Source organism: Nelusetta ayraudi, unplaced genomic scaffold (genome assembly GCF_046127955.1).
Source record: "Nelusetta ayraudi isolate G7.1 ecotype Tasmania unplaced genomic scaffold, CSIRO-AGI_Nayr_v1 ptg000002l, whole genome shotgun sequence".
In the NCBI taxonomy this organism is placed as follows: Eukaryota; Metazoa; Chordata; class Actinopteri; order Tetraodontiformes; family Monacanthidae; genus Nelusetta; species Nelusetta ayraudi.
In genome coordinates, this window is record NW_027466052.1 from 531555 (window position 1) to 553410 (window position 21856).

A 21856-nucleotide genomic window follows, 5' to 3' on the forward strand; every position below is an offset into this window, starting at 1 on the left:
GTAATGAAGCTGTTTTCTACCACCGTGTTGCCCTCTCTGATTGTTGGTCCCGCTCATTTTTCAATTGCCTCCAGCTAAAATCCAAACATTTTCTCCCCCGCATGGTCCCATCGTATTTCATAGAAATGTCGTATTTTGTTTCTTCGTTATTTTCTCTATCTGGGATGATAATAACACCTCTAATCATAACAGCAATACATCAAGATTTCTCCAATGCACTGAATAATTCACATATGTGAGCGTGCAAATTTAATATCTGATATTAACAATGTTCAGGGAGGTTTTTTTTATGTTGTTTTTTGTCATACGGTTCACTGTATAGCAAGGTTTGTGGCTTTATGGGATGGTCTTGATAATTGCGATGTAATTCTGCCACTTCGTGCTCTTATTATCTGAGGGCAGAGCTCAGCACTTCTGCATAATGTTGCTGCCAGATTATTCAATCTCACCATTGTTGCTGAACGTTCGAACAGCCGCCGTTGAACATGCCGAGTAAAGCGTTTAGGAGGGAAATAGATTCTTAATTAACATAAAGACGGAGATTTGATGAAACAATTTTTTTTATTTTTGTTTTTTATTTTTATTTTTTTATAAATATTTCTTTGTTAAATCAGTCGGGCGCCCAATTCTGTGGCTGTGACTTCATGATAGAATATCACAATCCAAACTTGCAGCAATTTTATTTATTTTATTTTTTTCTTTCTCTGGAAATGTTGCTGGCTGGATAAGGAGGGGCGCAGACTCTTCACAGCTTTCATATACCTCAGTGTCCCAAAACAAAAACAACTCCCAAAAAACACTTATGCAGTTTAGAGAAAATTACAACAATAATAATAAAAAATAATAATAATAATTTGAAAAGAAGCAGCAAAAAATTTTTGTAAATAAACTTTGGTTAGAGAATGTTTGCGTTTTGCAAAACAGTTTAAGATCCATAACTAATGCTGGAGATAAGCATCATGAGATAGACACACTGAAGCCAGGTAATGCCTCCTCAGTAGCAATGATGGCCACACCGTCTCATAAAAGAGTGCACGAGTCTTATCAGATGCCAGTGGAGCTAATGATATTATTTATAACGAGCGTACAGTTGCATCCTTGAGACTCGCCTTGGGCACCGCCAGCTTATCCCAACTTCAGATGTGGAAGGTGGACAAGAGCGCTGTGATATGCAATGCAGGGGGAACTGTGTGTGTGTGTGTGTGTGTGTGTGTGTGTGTGTGTGCGCGCACTTTGCCCATGTCGGAGTAACTGACGTGGCCTCGAATTTACGATTAGGCCCGATGACGGTTCACCCAGAGTTCATCTAATTGACAATCAAGATGTCGAGTAATTGCGGAGCGGCCGCATCGATCGGCTCGGAACACAAAGGGGCCATCGAGCACTGTTGGCTCATAAAAGATCAGAGGAGCTCTTTTAAAGGTTATCTCAACATGTTGGCAGGCAGCCTCGGGGAGGGCCGGGCGCTGTCACTTTCCCATCCAAGTTCTGAATTTAGCGACTTGCCCAACTCGGCCGCGACGCCCGGCCTTCCGAGAGTGACTTTCAAGAGGGGATGAACTCTGGGCCCAGCCAGCCAAATCAATCTAGTCACGGTGGAGGTCTGGAGCAGTTCATTACTGGGAGGGCTGAGGAGCTTCTAATATCAGCTCTCTAATATCACTGCGAACTTCAACGCCTTTTCTCACCTAATTGAATTCTCAGGGAGAAATGCCCCTCAGCTGCGGATTTATCATTTCCCGAAATTTGCGGAGACGGGCCTGCATGAAGGACGTGCACGGAACATTTAATCCACTCCTCAGCGCTGTCAGCCGAGCGCCATGTTGCTCAGCGCCGACTGGACTCGCGCTAACTGTGGACCGCCGGCCTTCGGGGACGTGTCTTTATTCAGCGGTGCCTGGGATGAGCGGAGGCAGAAGGAGGGAGTGCATGCGCCCCATATCAAATATGGTGCCTGTCATATACGGCATGACCAGCATTTACAGCAGATGGCATCATAATCTTTAATCAAAGCCCCCTAAATGCAGCGAGCTGCACAATATGTCTCGACAGCTCCGAGTCCCTGTATTCCACCTTATGTTCCCCTTTCCTTTCCTTTCCTCTCCTTTCCTTTCCTTTCCTTTCCTCTCCTTTCTTTTCACTTCCTCTCACTTCCTTTCCTTTCCATTCCTTTCCTTTCCCTTCCTTTCCTTTCCTTTCCTTTCCTTTCCTCTCCTTTCTTTTCACTTCCTCTCATTTCCTTTCCTTTCCTTTCCTTTCCATTCCTCTCCTTTCTTTTCACTTCCTCTCATTTCCTTTCCTTTCCATTCCTTTCCATTTATACTATGTAATAATCTCCAGCTTTGACATCCGAGGCACAGACAGCCATGTTTTGGAGGGCCACTTCAGGATTCCGACTGAATGTGGACTGCGGGCCCTTGTTAACATAAAGATGGAGTGCGCATAAGTGTGTGCATCATAAAGAGGAGACAGTTGTGGAGGACAGTTGTAGGAGGTTATATAAATAGCCCAGTGCTGTGCGCGACTAACGGGGCCTATGACTAACACCGTCAGAACTGCCCTCTTATTATCTCTCATAATGATATCCCAACCTGTCAACGCCTGCCCTGTTGTAAATGTGCTTCTTCAGTTTCTCAGCTCTCCTGTGTTGTCCCGTCTTCTAAAAGAGTCGTTGTATCTGAAGACATCTGTATGCCAATCACCTTTTCTCTATCATCTGCTGTCCGTTACCATATCACATGCTTTTGATCAGAACTGCCTCTTGTGCAATTCTTTACTTTTAGAGGGTAAAGAGTTGACAAAACGGTGCCCTAAATGCCACCTTACGTTCCAGCCAACCAAACCCATCCTGTAGCCTAGGAAATATCCGATCACCTGCCCCCAGTTTGTCCAATCCTGTCATACCCCATCCTATATCTGATACTGTATATCCTACCCCATCCTATCCTAAATCCTATTCTGCTCTCTCCTAAATCCCATCCTATCCTAGTGCCTTCATGTATACCATCCTATTGTCCGATCATGTGCCACATCTTGTCCTACAGTCCTCTCTGTCCTATACTGTTATACTTGTCTTTGTACTTTCCCCATGCTACTCACAATGAAACAAATGAAATGGTAAATAAGTCCTGAATGCGGTTCATTATATATCATGGATGTGTGAGTAATGAGCTGTGCTGTCTCCTGAGGGAAGGAGGTGGTTTAGTAACCGACACTACGTGCCACAGCTGTGCGGGGCTATGTTTTGTTTATGCAAGCAGGGTACGACAAAGTTTGGCATTCTATCCTATATCCTGTGCTATACCCTCCTATCCCTGCCTCATCCTGCCTTGTCCTTTCTGTGTGGCCTGTCCTACTTTTTCCCCTCACTGCACAGTGCCGCCATAAGCAGAAATACCCTGACCTCGTAAGATCTGGTGTGTGTCGAAGATTAGAAGTTTGAATGGGATCGGATGTATATTATTCCCATAACTATGCATGATTCCAGATGGGGATATATTTCACGGCGTATCTCTGCGCTTAAAGTCTCCACTATTTGCATGCAGTGTGGCAGCCCTGGCAGAAATTCAGAGCTATACGATCACTTATTTGATTAAACATTATCGTGCTCAGCAGGATGGAGAGGGCTCGCAGAAGAGTTGGTGCATGTGTGTGCCTGAGTGCTGACGATGGCAGAAAGCCCTGTGGATCTTGCCAAGGTTTTGTTGTGCTGTTAAACGTAAGGATCCACCCTCCGGTGTTTAAGAGGCACTAAGTGAAATATGTCTTTACTGTGAAATAAGTGAGAAACGGCCTCAATGAATTTTGCCATATTGTTATTTTCACATTCCTTCACTCTAAGACTATTGTTTCTGTCCTGTTTGGACGCTACTATCATTAATGCATGGTTTCCCTCTTTCAAGTGTTCCATCCCGTCTGACACATGTAAACAATGTAATGTTGTGGGGTTGGCTGTTTAATTCCCAATTCTCTTTGTGTTCACACCCGAAACAGACTGTAGCCCAAACCTTGCGAAGGTTTCGGGTATTAGATATTTGCTTTCTGCAGGATAGGAAACTAGAACATAAAGCTTTGTTTTTACAATAGTGCACAAAAATCCGATTTTGATACAGTCATCTTATTGTCGTGTTATTTTTTTACAAAATGCCTTGTTACTGTTGATGGAATGGTAGTTTAGTTTGCTTGTTCCTGATGAACACTGAAATCAATTTTGAATTTTTAGCACCAGACCAGTGACTCTAAATATTTTTTTTTCTTTGTGTCTCATGTTCTGACGGAAACAAAATATCAATTTTGTTCGCCACCATTTCTACCGTCCCTAGTGGCCCAAAAAAAATCAATCTAAATTACGTTATTGCCAAAGCAAACTGCATTTGAAAATTGCTAAACATGGATCCCTGATTCCACGAGTGAGGCCCTTACCAAGAGCAGAAAAAAATGGGTCAAATTTTAGATTGAGTGAAGTTAATGGCATAATGACAACAGTGGGTTGACAGCTCCCATCATTATGCCGCCCAGATGGAGGTGTTAAGTGTGGAGTTTGACATTTTTGCGTGCAGATCCGCTGCCCTCGGAGGAAATGCTGAGCAGCTAAAGAAGGGAGCCGAATCCGGGGAGGCCTGTGGTCCAGTGACACTTGGCAAAATGCTGCCCTAATTATAGTCATTTTCATTTTGGGCCGAAATGCTTGAGCTTAGTCATGTGCAAAGTGTTGATACCTTTTTTAGAGCACGGACGAGTGCTCCCACGACTTTTAGCGCTGCCAAAAATCTGCTCCGGATTGGCTGAGCCTGCGGTGAGGAGCGAGCGGTGACAGCCGAGGTGCTTCTCCACCCAGGGCAGCGTCGGCAGAGCGGTGACACGGAGCGGACCGCAGGGGGGGGGGGGGCAGCCGAAGGAGAGCAGCCTGGCCGGGAGAATTAAGAGCGTTTAGCGCCTGATGACTCCACTCTGGCTCCATTTCAGAGCGGCACAGCCCTCACATATTGTGGAGTGAACGAAATGAATCAAGTTCAGAGATGGCGGTGAAAACACGGTGACACTCCCTGTGTGTTTGTGTTCGTCCGTAGCTCAACAGTATTACCGCATGGGATGGCAGGGCCGGCCGAATGAATATAAATGGATGGAGCTCAAAATAAATCAACTCTCTGACGCTCGGTTGCCAACGAAACACAAAAATGCTCCTGTGGGTGAAAGTTTTTTTCTTTTTTTTTTTTTTCCCTTGACATTTGCAGCTAAAAAAAAATGCCCCAAAAAAAGGCATAATGTGGAGGTTTAAATGACATGCACAGCAAAAAAAGAGAGACGCAATAACACACTTGGTGCCATTCGTCAACACTGCGGTGAAAACACAAAGTAACCCTTCAGGGTTAGAACACAGACCACTGATGATGTATAGGTCCAATTAAAGAAACATATTTCTCATCTTTCAAAGATGAGAAATGAAAGAAGAGAAAAGTCTGAACATTCTTTTTCTAAAAGGGGTCCTGGCTGTACTTGTCACTGACGCAGGTGTGCAGGTGGTTGAGGGATGAACCCTGTGGAACGTGTTGGTTGGCGCCATTTGCTTTACGTGCTAGTCAGATTACAGTCGCAAACCTTGTTCATCGCGTATCTTCAAAACAGAGTGGGTGGTAATGATTTTGTTGCCTGAAGGCCACGTCCACTGGGACCAGTCTTCAGTATGAAAAAATATATATCTATATGGGTCCACCCTGCAGACCATCTCCTCCTCGGAGAACAAGGAAATCTAAAATAACTAAAGTGATCGATTGGAATTCCATCTCGCTGTTTATTTATATATTTCTCTTCATTTTGCCCATTGCTGAATTATTAGACTGCTCTCCCTTTCCTTGCGGTGCGTCCGTCCCCGTGGAATTTTCAGACGCAGCTTGGGAAAAAAAAAAAATCGGGATCTGTCCTTGGTGCTGAATCCATCCTCTCGCAGCGTGCCGCGGAATCATTTTTAATCTCGCCGTAATTCTCTCAATTCTGCCCCTCAGTCTGGTATCGATATCATATTCTCCTGCTTGTGGAGTGCGCTGTTAATGTAATTGAGACAAACTGTCACAATTTGCCTGGTCGTGACATTTTTTTTTTTTTTTTCCCCCCTCCCTGCAGAAGAAAGTCATTTGTCTCCATGACGTTATGATATCCCCACATCGAAAGCGTTTAATCCAAGATAAAGTCACTTAGCGCGCACGCGTGCCGGTTTTATGCACGGTAATACGGTTAAGTCTGAACCATAAATCTGAATAAATTTAATGGCGGTGGAACTATTCTGACAAACAGGTGACAAACAAACACCTCGCCATTGTTTGAGGCTATTTTGTAAATCGCGTTCAGTCTAACAGACTGAAGACGATCTCATTGGCCCAGACATCAGAGAGGAAGCCTGTGCAATCTCTCTGCCTCGTGCGTGTGATCAGGTGATAGGCGCAGGTTCATTTCGGCGAGTGAGACTGCAGAGTTTGTTCCTCTTGGTTCGCATTTATAAGCTCTGAGTGTCAGATGTCCCTCATGGTTGGTTTGGAGAAGATGCCTCGTAACGACTTTCCGGTCGTAGTAAATGCTTTCGCTCCTTTCTTTGCACTGTTTAAAGCATCTTCCAGCTTTAAACAGTGCAGCCTGCACGCGTTTATGAGCCCGGGCATAAACAACAGCAACAACAAAGCCACACACACACACACGCACACACGCACACAAAGAAAACAGGTTATCTGATTTATGTGAGGTGCGCGCTTTAATCTAGACGAGTGCTGCTTCACCCACCCCTCAAGTGTTGTTGAGTGGCTGTGCAGGAGTGCCGCTCTGCTTTCTATACAAACAGGGGGAAGGGTAGGGCGAATGTAGATCAATATCCCCAGAACACACCAGAGACATTCTATTTTATTAAACATTTTCCCATTAAGGTGCTGGCGCGAGCGTTGTAGATCATCCCAACAAAGTCATAAATCACAGACAGACAGCGGCGCTGGAGACAATGGGTGGAAGCGCTGGAGATTAAGGGGAAACACGAGATGTTTGGTGTTCTCGCTACAGGGAGGCTCACGTGTCTTGTTTTTCATGCTATCGCGCGTTTCAGTCGGGGGATCGGCTCAGCGATAGCGCCGTATCCAAATCGTATTGTGTTCATCGCAAACTCAGACGTGCGCGTTTTTTAAGCGAGCGCGGCTCGGGAGATAATCACCTGCGTCTAATCTCTCTCTTTGAGGGAGACGGATTGAAGTCACGCTTTTGATACTTTTTCTATCAAAACATGTAATTAAAGTTTAATCCTACACTTTGGACATTCCTCTCTCGGATTTATTTTCAAATCAACAATTCAAAGCAAGTAGCCCTGCGTGCCTAACCTAAAAAATGTATGGTACACTGGTGCGTGTTTTGTTGGAATGGGTGAGGTTAATTAGAAAACGACATGTAAGACCAAAACAAAAGGGGCCTTCATGTTGCCTGTTAATGCATCTTTCATTTCGGGCTTTCGCGCAATGAATGCTAATGTTGCTTCATATAAAATCCATTGATAGCGAGACCTCTTTCAGCAACAGACGATAACATAAAGCAAAAACAAAACACACATTAAAATGTGAAAAAGCACAAGTAGTAAGACAAAATGGTGCAGGGATTTTGAACACTATTCCAAAGAGTTCCATTAACTGTTGACTAAACTGAGTGGTCTTGATATGAATTTATTTTTTGATGCTTCTGGGTTTTTTTTTTTCCATTCCCAAAACACCCTAAAACAGAATCATGTTACTTTAAAAGGATGGATGGTTTCAAGTAACCAAATGCAGTATTCTGTCACTTCCCGGTGGTGGTCTCGAACACTGATGTTTTTCTGGCCTGTCAGTGATCTCTAAGGGATGAGAAAAGTTCATCCTTGACTCCGTTCACCCGGTCTACTCTCCTAAAACCCACTCTTTTGGAAATCAGCCAGAGCTGTGATGTTTGTGTTGTGATGATGTAATACTTCTCCCGGGTGAGAGACAGAACTTCCAAGTACTGGCAACACACCGTGTCCTCCTTTTTGGTGTCCCCTTATAAAACATGTGGAAGGTCCAGAAACGCTGACGGTTCTTTGCAGGTGGCTGTAAAAACTGAGGGATAATTATGTTGTTTTCTGTTTGTTGTTTCCCTCCAAAGGCTGGTCCACTGGTATATTATGGTTCTTTTAAAGTGACATTCATCTTAATGCTCTTTTTGAGGCATTGAAAATGCCAAATAATGCAACAATCTTCTCAGATTTCATTCCTCCATATTGCAACGACTAACAGACCGAAGGGAAAATATCAAGGAAGAGTCACATTGGAAAATAAAGTTGGTAAAATATACACCCCTAAATAAATAAATCAATGCATTTGGGTACATTAACATGTATGCATGCTAAATAAAGCAAGTTTTGGAGTTTGGATCTTAGCAACTGGTAGTTTCATTAAAAACAGAGACACCTGTTCATTGAAAGATACATCAGTCATCAGTTTTGTTGGGATTACTCCATAAAAGTACCCCAGTAGTTAGATTACTGATTACTCATTTTAAAAGTAATGTAATTACTTTGTTCACTACTTTGTACCATAAGTAATCGATTACTAATTACTAATTGTTTTAGTTAAAAAAAAAAAAAAAAGAAGTAACAGTTGCTCAGTGCTTTGGAATTAAAGTACTAATTTTGCAATTCCAAATATTGCCTCTGTCTTCTTAACATGAATGACTGTTTTCTCTCTGGATGCAAATTGCACATTACACAAAACAAACTCATGTACAGCACTGGCGCCTTTTGCACAACCCATATTGTTAAAATAATTAGAAGCACAGTAGGTAAAAGATCTCTACTTACTTGTAAACATGGCTTTCGACAATTTATAAGATCCAATGTGGAAATTTTCGAAGTTGAGAACGTTTCCTGCACATAACGTACAATGAACCACAATAGTCTTTGATTCGGACGAGATGAACTCAAAATAATGTTTGTATTTCCAGCTATCAAACGCAATCGCTGTTTTTTCTTTTGTAGTAGTAGTGGATTACTCAGTAATAGATTACTCGCCAGCACTGTCAGTCATAAATTATCTATATAAGTAGTGTTTGTCTTCATTTTTTTTTCTCTTGTAATTTTGCCATGAGTATTTCATCCAATAATTAAGCTCACACAAGCGGAACCGTTTGAGGGCAAACCACCCATGGTGGGATCCCTCACAAACGTGACGTTCTTTGTCGCGCTCCCCTCACAAGGCGATGCGCTGAACTCCAAATCTGCAAACAGAATGGCAGGTAGGGGGTAGAGTGCCTTGCTCCGGGCCACTGTGGCACAACAGATGGCTGTTACTGGGATGGAATCTGTTGTTGTTTGGTTTCAGGGTGTTCTCCTCGAGCATGAGACCATCCTGCCACCCAGTTCAGACTGTACTTTGTTGGAGGCCATTTTCTGAAGCAGATGGAACATGGCTGCAATTTCACAGGCTCGTACGTTGGGACGCGCAGGCTGCGAGATCTGCCCGAACAATTTGTTCTGATCGTGTTCCGCTCTTTTCCTTTGTACTTAGCGGTTATTAATCAAGCTGTGCCATGGAAAATTTATTTAGAAAGCCTTTTAAGCAGACGTGAAGTCATAAAGTACAGGTAACAGACCATATAAAGGCGCAGGAGAGAGACGAGACGGACACAACGGAGCCAGACGTTCATTCTAATCATGCTGCCAAGAAAATAAAAACAACGCTCTCATCCTATTTTTCCCCTCTGTTCCTTCTCCTTTCTTCTCTGTAACATTCACTTTGACAAAGCAGCGATTTGAAGTCATTGTACTGCCTGATTCATTTAAATTGTAGATGAAAGTAGCCGCACGGCCACCACTTTTTTTTCTTTTTTTTTTTTTTACCAGAGGGGGGTGATTTTATTTTGGTGCCTTTTTCATTCGCATGTGCTCGGAAGATGGAGTGATAACAGAACAGCGGCTCAATGTCCCACCGCATTATCACAGTATCTCTTGTTATTCATACCCATCTTTTCACTGCACCATAATCCACATGCATATTTAGCGTGCCGTGGACAATCTGAGGGTTTGAAGCAAGGCTCCGCTGGGAGGTGTTGCCTCCTTCATCTGTGCTGTTTGCTGACTCCTGCTTGGAATTTAAAAAAAAAAAAAAAAAAGGGGGGGAGGGAGGACAAAAGTAATAAGATGACAGATGCATGCAAGTCGATTTCATGGAGCAGAAAGCAGCGCTGCAAATAATCATTTTGTGTTCAGATTAATGTGTTTGTTTTTTTCACCCCCTACCCACCGTACAGTATTGCATCCTTTATCCCACTTTTGTGTGCAACAGTGTTGAAAGTAGACTCTGCAAAGGAAAGCTGGCCTTGCATATTTAATGACAGTGGAGGCTGAATTCCCTGCTGCTGCAGACAGAAACTGCAATCAAGTGGCAGGTTTGACTGAGCATGGCTGAATAAAAACACCTTTTTTTTTTAGCCTTTTTTTTTTTAACATGATAACTTTTGGGGGAAAAAAATAATGCTTTATATGCTGTATTGCCTCACTGTAAACATGTGCTTGTCTAAATTGTTGAATTTGGAGTAAATGGGAAAAGGACGTCATTTTGGCGTCAATCGAAGGAGTGAGGTCAGGCTTCATGGCCACTGTTGGCTGGTAAAGTGCAGCTCCACTAATTTTAGTGTGACAAGAACCACTTTCCACCGAGTCATTTTTGTTGTGTCATCCTGAACAAAGTCTCCATGTCTAAGTGCTCGGTAATACTGCTATATTTATTACAGAGATGATCTGGAATTTTTCAAGAATGGCTCTCTCTTTTTGATGTGTCTGCACAAGGTTAAAAATACCCCCAATGACAGAATGATTCTATGTAAGTGTCGAAACGTGATCGTTTTTTTTTTTGTTTTCTTTGACATGTGTTTTTTATGTATCAGCGCCTGCTTTAATTTGCATGTGTGAATCCAATTGTCACATTTACCAGAGGTGTGAAGGCAGACAACACATTCCCGCATGATGTTGGAGTTCAAAATAACCATGAACTCAAAAAGAGAAGGGAAAATAGGGGGAAGTGGAAGCTGTATCAAACCTTTTTCATTTCATCATAGCGAATAAGGCATCAGCATGAACAGGTAGAGACCAGATATGAATGAATATTGCTATTGTCCTCTGTGTTTTTACTGCCATTTGACAGTCCCAAAATATCAGACGCAAACAATCTCTAATGGCAGACAAATGAACTGAGTCTGCCTGAACTGAGACTGAGACTCATTGCTGGGCCTTTGAACCAGCGACCAATGCATGTAGAGCTCTATTGCGCTCTTGATCCTGACTCCAGTGTAGTCCAGTGGTTGCACAACAAGCCCTCTGCTAACAAGCTTCTTCAGAAACGCAGGCTTTTCGCTACCTGCGACGGGCTGATTTTCAGAACATTTAAGCACACAAAACAAGGAGAAAGAAAATGGACGAGCAGGAAGTGACCTTTGCGTAATATATTGCCTTTAATGTATTTTCAGTTATGTGCTGAAGCCGTGTAACGCACACGAAGAAGAAATTTGCATTACAAACCTGAAGCAAAGTGCATAATTCAAAATAATTTCCTCTAATTTGCAATTTTGTAAGACATTGTTGAGGTGGTTCTAGTGTTTTTTAAGCAAAACACAGAATGTGTCATGGGGGTCGGTTTTTTGAACAAACTCTGATCTAGCCAACACCCTGCAGGACCGAACCCTGTGCTTTTTCCACAACAAGCGGGGAGGCATGGTCATTAGCATTACCAGATCTTTTTGGACGGATGAGGCCGCTCGAGTGCTCGTTGACCTCAATCACTAAAACAAAAATGAATAAAAACTGCTTGAGAGTCATTTCTGAACTCCTTCCTCCATTGTTGTGCTGGTTTTGTTCACCTTAGCTTCCTATGGGAAAAATATGGAGCCCTCCTGTGATATACACTTTATGTAGCCTCATTAGGTTGCATCAAATCACTAAAGCGTGCCACTCACATTTGTATCATTGCCATTTCTTAAGTGGATTTTCGAAAGTTTATTTGATGGAACTTTGCAGAGATTTCATGGGCTGACAGTTTCCTTGTATCATCTTTATCACTCACTCCTCGGTCGTGTCTCTGATCTTTAGGAAGACTCAGATATCATCCTATTACACGAGATCCTGCTGCGATCCTTATTTGGTCAGGAGCTGCCCTCTCCCCTCTCTTTAGTGGCTGTCAGTGCTGCTGTGGAAAAGCTTGATAGGGAATCTGTCAGGTCTGGACAAGCCAATGACTCAGCTTTCTGCCTCACAATCGTCAGCCTTCAGCTCGTCAGCACTAATCTTAACGCTGGCCATGTTGGCAGGAAACAGCTGACACGTTTCATTTATTTATTCAGCCGGCAACACTTGTGGTCAGCTCTTCTATTTTAACAGTGGGACTTGGGACGGCTATTTTACTGTTCGAATCCGATAAATCCAAGAGAGACGTTATTGACTCGGGCCTGTGTCCAACACTCGCACTGTTTTCTGTCAGCCTTCAATCTGAAGTAGTCATTGTTGCCACGGTAACTGCCTGTTTACCGCGTGCACGTGCATGTCGGTGGTGGGCGTTCAGGTGCAGTGACGTACGTTCAAGATGAGAGAGAAAAGGACTACAATTTATTTTTACACTACTTCCTGAATTCCATTTTTAAAATATTCAGGTGTCCATCCTCTATCCTACCTTTCCATTGTGTGTGTGTGTGTGTTGTGGTGGAGCTGTGAACAAATGATTGGCCAAGTTTATATATAAAAAAAGAAAACATTCTTTCAATTTTCTTTTGTATTCAAAAGATTGAACAAATACCACAGAAAGAACAAACAAAAGCTTTGATTCAATTCATTTCCTATTGCTCTGCTGTTGTCGTCCCAGCACTGAAGCTCCCAGCCAACAGAGGCAGTGTAGCAGAAACTTGGGACTTGAACAGCTGAAAGTTGACTGCAAAGATGGTACTTAGATTGTTGCCACGATACATTTCCGTCATCTGCTGAAGTGAACCTCTTCCCTCCCATTACTGATTCCAATTACTGGCAGCGTAAGCAGGTTAATGTTTGGCGTGAATTGAATTGACTGGAGTAGAATCGATGGAAAAACACAGCTGGAGACCGGTCTGAAAATTATTTTTGCTCTCCCTCGTTTGTCACTATTTTGGCAAAAGCAGGCTTGTGGTGGGGAAACAAGTTCAATCTCTTTTTTTTATTTCTGATGGGAAATATTGAGAATAAAATAATAAGAAATACACCTCCGGTGTCCCGAATTTTGATGAAGGCAGTACTCTAGATTGAATAATCAATCGGGACATTTTATGGCATTTTCGTAAAATAAGCAATCGGCTCATTCCTGCTGGTGAGGCAAGACTATCAAAATAAATCGATGAATACAAAGATAGACCTAATTTCTGCAAGTGTGTTTACTGAAAAGATGCCAAACAGTACTGTCAAGATAGATTTTAAGATAAAATTATTTCCAATTTCCCCTAAATGAAATGCCAAAGAGAAGATACAATATTGGGGATATTGATGTTATATATTGGCTTTCTAAATGATCAGTTCTTGCCATTGGGGAAAAAAAAAATCAAACAAACAAAAACAGACGGCCACTTGCCCGCTCTCACACCACTTCCTCGACCCTGGTGAACTAACGTATTTCATTTTACCGTTCACAGTTCACAGTGACTTCCTTTAAAATACCAAATTAATAAAACAAATTATAACCGCGGCAGAATCAGCCACCAAATTAGCGGCAACAAAGCAGCAGGGTTCCTCCTGTGTGTCTGCGCACCAAAGCGGGCGAGGCCCCCTGCAGAGTGCCGCTATTAACGAGACTGCATCAGACACTCCATGTGTTGGATTAGACACATAAAACCACACGACTCGCGCCAATCAAGTTGCAGTTCAAAAGCATATAGAACGGGGGCGTGTGTGGGGGGGGGGGGGGGTGAAGAAACAAAATCAGTTGTTTCCATTTTAAGGAGCCTGAACTCGCTGGAGCTGCGCTGCCACTGGAGTTCGACACTAAGAAATAAGTTCCCCGTCGTGTCGGGTTACAATATCCTCTCTCCGGAGCAAAATCAATGATGTTGATGCCACTCCGTCTGTCTACTCATCACCGCCCCATACTGTGTGTGTCGCCTCTTTCATTTCCAAACAAATTAGTCACAGAGGCTCTTTCTCCTTTGCTCTCGCAAGGTGCCAGCCTCACTTAAATTTATTTTATTTTTGTCCCATCACAGGGAAAGACTTTCCCTTGAGTGCCTAGTGGTAGTAAAGTCCGCTCCAGCGCTCCATTTAGTCGCTCCCTTCTCGCACTCCTCCTCATATAGAACAGGCTTTAGGGACTCCCATCAGAGTGCAGTAAGGCTTGGTTTAAAAATAAAAAAAAATTATGTAAAAATGTTCCAATAATTACATTTCATGTGCTTTCCAAATCTCTGACAACTCGCGGCACCATGAGACCCGGGGAGAGTATGGGGGGGGGGGGGGGGGGGGGCGGTTTACAATCTGAATCTCCCAGGTTGGCCTCAGATGAGCACTTAATTCATGTATACTAACCACCTCTGTGTCTCTGTGTGTGTTTGCAGACACATAGAAAACTGGTCGGACCTGCAAACTCTGAGGGACGTCGATATGGGGCTGTACACCGGACTGCAGAGACTGTGAGTATCCATGCTTTTATCAAGAGGGCAAATGATGAGAGACAAGCAAAATGCAACGCTGTTAAAAAAAAAAAAGAAAAGAAAAAAGGCCTTGGATCCTAAAGTACATCGTTGTTGTTTGGACTCTGTTTTCTCATCTGAGCTCACAACACAAATGGTTCGTTAGCCACAAAACACAAAAAAGAAAAAAAAAAGTGTATATATGCATGTAAAATTATGTACATGTATGCAATTTGTCTGGAACGTCAACAAAAACGAGGCTAAAGTTAGGGAGACAAACAAACTCTGCAATCGTGAGAACGTGTCTCCAGGCTAAGAAGCTACACTGGATTTTTTTTGGGGGGATAGACAGATTGATAGAAAGATGGAGGGGCTCCTGCAATTAGCAGCTCATCTTGTGAGAAATGTTGATAGCTATTTGCAGAGCTATCATGAATCTAGAGCACAGAGTGAACTCAGAGAGAGAGAGAGAGAGAGAGAGCGCCCTCTGTCTGTGTTGTTCTTCTGCTCTTCGGAGGAGCAGGTTCTCCTTGGCGCATGAATCTTCTTTCCCTCCCGGTCTGTGTTACTGTAGCGCCCAGCAAATGAGTAACAACAATATCAGTCAAAACAAAACAAACAAGCAACAAACAGATCGAGACAGCAAGGAGGGTGTAAAGGGAGCAAAACTGAATTTGAAAATGCCCTTTTTGAGACCAGCTGACAAATCGAGCTGCAACTTCCAAACACTTGGACAACACCACGCAAACACAGTGGAGACATACAGCATCACATCGTATGTCTTTGTCCTGTGTTTATTTGAAAACTGGACCACAAATAAGCTCCTGCTCAGTGTTTTTGTTTCACTCTGTGAAACACCTGAAGGGTTACATCTATTACAAAATGTCTCCATCCACTCCGGGTTAAGCGGCGGACGGCGAACTGCTCCTTTCGCGGCAACATTCGCTCGCGTACGAATCCCATCCGCTGCGATCCCCTGAGGAGGCGCCTGACCGCGTTGGCGCGGCGGCAGGGGCTAAAGGTGCCATTCCAAACCTTAACGCAAGGCCGAGGTTTAAACAAGCTTTTAATTCTCGACAGTCACACCCCAGTGGAACAACCCCTTCTTCGCTTTGCGTAGCCGCTGATCAAATAACGCTACAAAGCAGCAGGGAAAATTGAATTAAGAATCCCTGCTGTTGTGTTGCGAATCCCCCCCCCCCCCCCCACCTTCCATCTCCTCACTCCTTAAACCAATGTTACACTCTTTTCCTCCTTCGCCACGCTGCGCCGTGAGGCAACCCTTTGCGTTCGTCCCCGGCCGACTCTCCTCCTCCTCCTCCTCCTCCTCCTCCTCCTCCTCCTCCTCCTCGTCCTGCTCGTCCTGTTTCGCGTCTCCCCCGCCCCGCTATCTTGCTCCCTCTCAACAGATAGCCGTTGCCCTCCAAAGTCAGAGCCGGCCTCTCCCCCTGATCCCCTTGATCCCTCATCAGGGAGGCCAAGTGCAATATCTCCACTGCTAAATTAGCATTTTTCTCATTACCGCCCCCTCTCTCCTGTTGCACCGTCTGGGGATGCCTGCTCCTCTGCAGCCGGGCCTTGGCGGGAAAGCGCTGTTACCTTCTGAACGATGCCTTGCAGGGCTCTTCAGAAACAAGCAGGGCGGGACGAGTCGGACAAGCGTCTCTCCCGGACAGGTTACATCACCGTATTTTACATGCTGCCTCATTCATATTAATTGGAATGAAAATGAGAGAGCGCGCAGTAATCACTGACTCATTGAAGGTGTTACGCAACAGCCAAGTACATCTCGAGAGAAAGAAAACACAATCAATTTCCCAGTTGGGTGTTTTAATAGTATGTCTGCTCACGTCTCCGCTCATATGTTGGCGTAAGCTCTGAAATATGGACTTTTCTAAGCTAGAAATGTTTTCCATTTCCCATTCCATTCCAGACAGATTTAACCATTCAGAGAGAATAAGTTATGTGGAAATGAGTTTATGGAGTTATGCAGTATAATCCTATGAAATGCAGAGTCAGTTGCCCTTATTTGTCACACAATCATATGGCTGACATGGAAGGGGAAACACATTTCCAAGCAACAATACGACCAGATGTCACCCCGCGTTCTCAGCTCACGCACGCAAGTCTGGATGCAGCCTTGACTTTTTGCTTTTCTTAATTTAAGGAGAAAGTGAGAAAAAAAAATAATATACAGACAGACAGGTTCAGGGACTTATAATTAGATGAGAGGCATCTGAAATGGATTGAGGAGAATGGAGTCTTTACCTGCACTAAGAACGCACTTTAAACGAGAGCTTTGACCGGCTTTTTCTCCTTGACTTGTGTTGATGAAAAAAACAAGTCCCTTATTAATTCCTTTAAAGATGAGTGATATTATTTTCAGTTGATGCAGTACTGTTTTTGAAGCTGATATTGAAGATATATTCACTGGTGACAAAAAAAGAAACGAAACTAAAAACTGTAATTATTTGACAGGAAAGACCAAAGGCAGCCGATCAAACCAAATGTACGTTTAGCCTCAGAAAATGTGGAGCATGATCTAGAGTTGAAGATTCATCAGGAAGGAAGCTGGTGTCTGTGTCCGTGACGCCACTTATGCATGAACCGAAGCGGAACTGATGAGTGCAGATTCTCACTCCGCACTCGAGGACAGAATGTCACGCCACGGGTCACGATGCTGCATCTCTTAAGAGCTCAGACGGGATGTTTTATTCACTCTAATGGAAATAATTCTGCCTTTATTCCAGTCTGGGCTATGCAGGATATGTATCATGGATGTGTAATCTAAATATTTCAACATCAGTTGGGGGATCAGTTGAATTCTTCCCTTCCCAGAAGTCCAGATCCCCCAAATGCCAAATAGCCATTTTCTCTTGTTTCATTTATTTATTTATTTTTGCCATGTGAACTGCCTGAACTAAAATGGTCTACAAAGAAAAAGAAATGATCATCAATATATTATTACCAGACACTCACAGACATCTTATATTTCACACATGGCAAAAGATGATTTAAATGCCCGATTATTGAAGGCTGAAGCTTTGTCGCAATCGTCAGCCACACAGTTTCCTGAGGTCAAGTCCATTTATATTGTTTACTTTTGTTACCTTTTCACCCATTACACTTTAGAATTGGTCTTTACGTCCAGTGACTTTCAGATGGAGAAGATGCAGAAGAAAAAGGTTACCATAGCCATTAACACAGCACCCCCTGCGGGTCAGACATAGGAAAACATGGCATTGGTCTCCTGCCAAAACACATCTGTCGCTCCCCTTCGTGCTCTTCATCTCTTCCCCGTGTCCTCCAACAATGCATTTCTGCAGTTCGCCTTATTAGGAGCCTTATGTGATGCAGCAAAAACTCCCACTGTGCGAACACGCATAATCTTGAGTGATATCCGAACTTTGTTACCGTGTGATGTCTCCAAGGAAACCTGCCTCCTCCAACACATTGCTTGATTTAATTCAGCCAAATGCTTAAAATGAAACTAAACCATTTATGCGGTTTGGCGTTATTTAGAGTGTTAGGCGCAGGTCCGTCACTGATAGTGGTCCCCTTGGAAACACGACATTTTGACATTTCTGGTAAGGAAAGAAAATCAGGCTTATATATTGGTTACGTCCAGCATCATTTTTTTGCTGAGACATTTCTCCAAAGTGTGACAGTGGCGGTCCTGTCACAATGCCGATTGATCATGCGCCCTGGCTACTTGGCCAAAGGGATGTCCCTTTAGTCGAATGGTTAAGCGCGCATGGCTGTTACCCGGGAGTCTGGGGTTCGAAGCCCGCCTGGGCCCTCTGCGCCCAAAGTATATTTTCTGAAGTTGTCGCGTGTTTGCCAATTAATAGCAGTGGTAAAGCGACTGTTCTGGTGGGCAGGAGGAGGAAGAGGTTCACACATGCACTAACACACGCTCACCCATTCTTCGTTACTAAAAGGATCGGAACGGTTCAATATCAACAGGCAGTGAGGGCCATGTGACGTGATGCTCTACTCGAAAATAAATAACACCACTAGAACCGCAGTTTATCATTACCTTACATCTGACATTGATTAAAATTGCATGTTTACCCTTGAAAATATAGCATTGACGTATATATAGACTTCATGCTGCTGCTTTTTTAAACAAAAAATAGGCTCTATTTATTAAAACTGAAAACTGAGAGACAAACATACAACATGTGCGCAGGGAGTATGTTTTATCAGGGTCTCTGTTCAGCTATTCATTGAAAATAATATATTGTCGCTGGCGAGCATTTTCAGCAACAGCGGCAAAGCACTGGTGGGATCAAGTCACAAAGCGTTTTCATAGAGATAAAGAAACATGTCGCCCATGGAAGAGCAAGAGCCTTTCAAACAGCCGCTACAGCTCCCAGGCACAAGGGGAGGAACTGCATTTATCTAGCGATGAGGAAATCAATACAGTGGCTGCTAAAATGTTTTGGAAAATAAAATAAAAAATGATGTCGTTTCCAGTCTATTGCTGTTGTTTTTTTTTTATCACAGTGATAAAAAAAAGTTTCCAGGTACCCCTAAAATTTTACTCAATCCCAGTTATTGTCATTGAATATTTGCAAGAGGTATTTTTTGTGGGGTTTTTTTTAGTCTAAAGGTCTAAAGGTTACACAAACAAATGGAAAATGTGTTGTTATTGTACCTTTGGTTCATTGCAATGGGCATTATCTTGCTTAAAAATCCACTTCTGAGGTGGATGGATGAGCAGCATGTGCGTAAATGTTACAGATTGCACTGAGATAAACTGCACTTGGAGACCTAAGATGCTTAAGATGTCCTTAAACTTTTTTCCACCACTGTACATGTCAACACATTTTGCTTGTTTTTTTCCAAATTAGAAAAAAAAAAGAAAAAAAGGAAACTGTCACCAATGGTACCATATGCTGTTTTTAATTTAGAGAGTCCAAATAATATTCAGGGAACCTTGTCATGAGCTCACAAGGTCATTTACAAGCTTCATGTGACCATGTCGGCAAGATATTGATGAAAAGCATCTTCAATATGCTGCAACCGCCTCTAATCAGACTTCTGAAAGGTTATTGACACCAATACAGCTTTGCATAATCAGCAGCCTGCATGTTGCCACGCGGTCACTTGTGATTTCAGTAAATTTATTTTGTTTCGTTTTTTTTTTTTTGCAAAGAGGGACATCTGTGATTACAAGATTAGAAGGCATTACCATTTTAGCATAGCACAATGTCTCCTTTAACTGTGAGGCCGGGAATTCCACAACTGTGTGAGAGGATTCCAGCAGGAGCCCCCTGACGAAACGAGGATTAGTTTAATTTCAATGCTTCACTTCTTTTTTTTTTCCCACCCCAAACACGTTGGGTGTGTTGGAGTGCACGTCTTGGAGTGCACGCTTTTTAATCAGACGGTTTCACTCCCATTGCCGCACAGACCCTAAAAGCCCAATGCAATACCTTTTTATCAAATGGGAGTTCAAAGCCAATCTCCACTTGCGCGTCGTCTCTGCAGGGTGTACACATGCACAATGAAGTTACAGTAATTGGAAGAGACAAGGAGCGGGTGCGATTCGTCACAGTGGACTGTAACAAATGAGGCTGGAAAACGTCTCGACGTGCACCAGCCGCGAGTTATTTCCTCCACCAATGTGCAGGGTTCAAATCGGTTTATATTTAGCCTTTTCCTAAATGTTTTTATTTTTAAAATACAAACCATAAGCATGCATTTGTAAGGCTTTTCTTGCAGGAAATGTGACATTGCTCTTCACAGATGCATCTGCGTGACTCCCCCCCCCCCCCCACCCCCCCCTTTTTTTCATTTCAGAACGATCATGAATTCCAACCTGAAGTCGATCCAGTCGCGAGCGTTTGCTCAGAACCCACACCTACGCTACATGTGAGTAAATATTCCATCTTTGACAAACACACTTCCTGTGCTTTCAGAGCCCTTTTTTCCTTTGCGATGCGCGGTGATGAACGTTTGTTTTTTTTTTCCCCTATGTGACCTGAGATGAATAAGAGAGGCAGGCAGAGGATGATGCAGTTGATAGGGACTGGCTTTGGGGAAACTGTGGCCCCGCCATTACTGTTGTAAGCGCAGCGCGCCTTAAACGAGACATCCATTATTTGCCTTGGATAATTGGATTCCAATCTGGCCCTGCTCTTTGTGCTGCGGCAGAGCAACATGCCGAAGACGCACTTCCATTTAGTCTGCACTCGTCAAATGGACAATTTGAGCTGGGAGGCCGAGCTGCAGAGGGCCGGGCGGAGGACAAGGTAATTTCTTTAACAAAGGTGGACATGTCGCCCCGTATGACAGCCTGTAATTCACCAGCAAACACAGCAAGGAACTCTGTCACCGACCGTCACCTCAACCCAATTTTAACTGCAATTTCCGTTGTCAGATCAGAGATAGTTTGATCTCTCTGTATTTTTGTGTATTAGATCACGCCCCTTAGATATGTATATCTTCCTGTGTGTGTGTGTGTGTGTGTGTGTGTGTGTGTGTGTGTGTGTGTGTGTGTGTTAGAGAAACAACAGCAAGCAGAAGAGCACAAGGAGTAGTAGTCTTAATTCTAGAAACGCATCTTCTAATAAGTTGTGGTCTGAGCTGAATGTGTGTGTGTGTGTTTGTGGACCTCGTGCAGACCCTTTATCTATTCAGAGGATTGGTGGAACTAATCGGGCTCATCAGCTTTGAATTAAAAATGGCAGAAGATCCCCAAATAATGTTTTTGAAACCAGACAATGAATTGAATAGCACACAAGCTCATTTAATGCTACCTCTGATACAAGAAACTTAGACGTGTCAATGGACTGTATATATATATATTTGTTTTGTGATGACAAACCTGCTTATGCGTCCACTGTGCTGCCACGGTGGGCTTGACAGTCCAGTTATTCTGTGCCACTAATCACATGATCAAACTTTGACCACGCACGTTCGCCTTTCAAACATTCCAATCCGTCTGTCTGCACTGTAATCAGTAAAGGACCCTGCCCACACATGTCCATGACAGCCCTCTTTCGTTGTCTCCTTAATGTAAATGGATGGTTGCTAGGTGACAACCAGAGATGATGTCACAGCCAATGAATTATGTGCCTGCACTCAGCCTGCAGAAGGCCAACCTCATTGATATACGTGTCAGACACGACCGCGCAGAGCAAGAGCCGCCGGACACTCAACCCGTGGCTCCTTTCGTGGA

General features: G+C 43.4%; 1 protein-coding gene across 1 annotated transcript in view; it reads left to right on the forward strand.

Annotated features, from left to right (window-relative positions):
• ntrk3b (neurotrophic tyrosine kinase, receptor, type 3b) overlaps positions 1 to 21856 on the forward strand; it is a 201539-nt gene that overhangs the window by 15263 nt on the left and 164420 nt on the right. Inside the window, exons 2-3 of the mRNA XM_076030768.1 lie at positions 14593 to 14667; positions 20476 to 20547. Coding sequence (XP_075886883.1) covers positions 14593 to 14667; positions 20476 to 20547 — 147 coding nt within the window. The remainder of the gene's footprint in view (positions 1 to 14592; positions 14668 to 20475; positions 20548 to 21856) is intronic.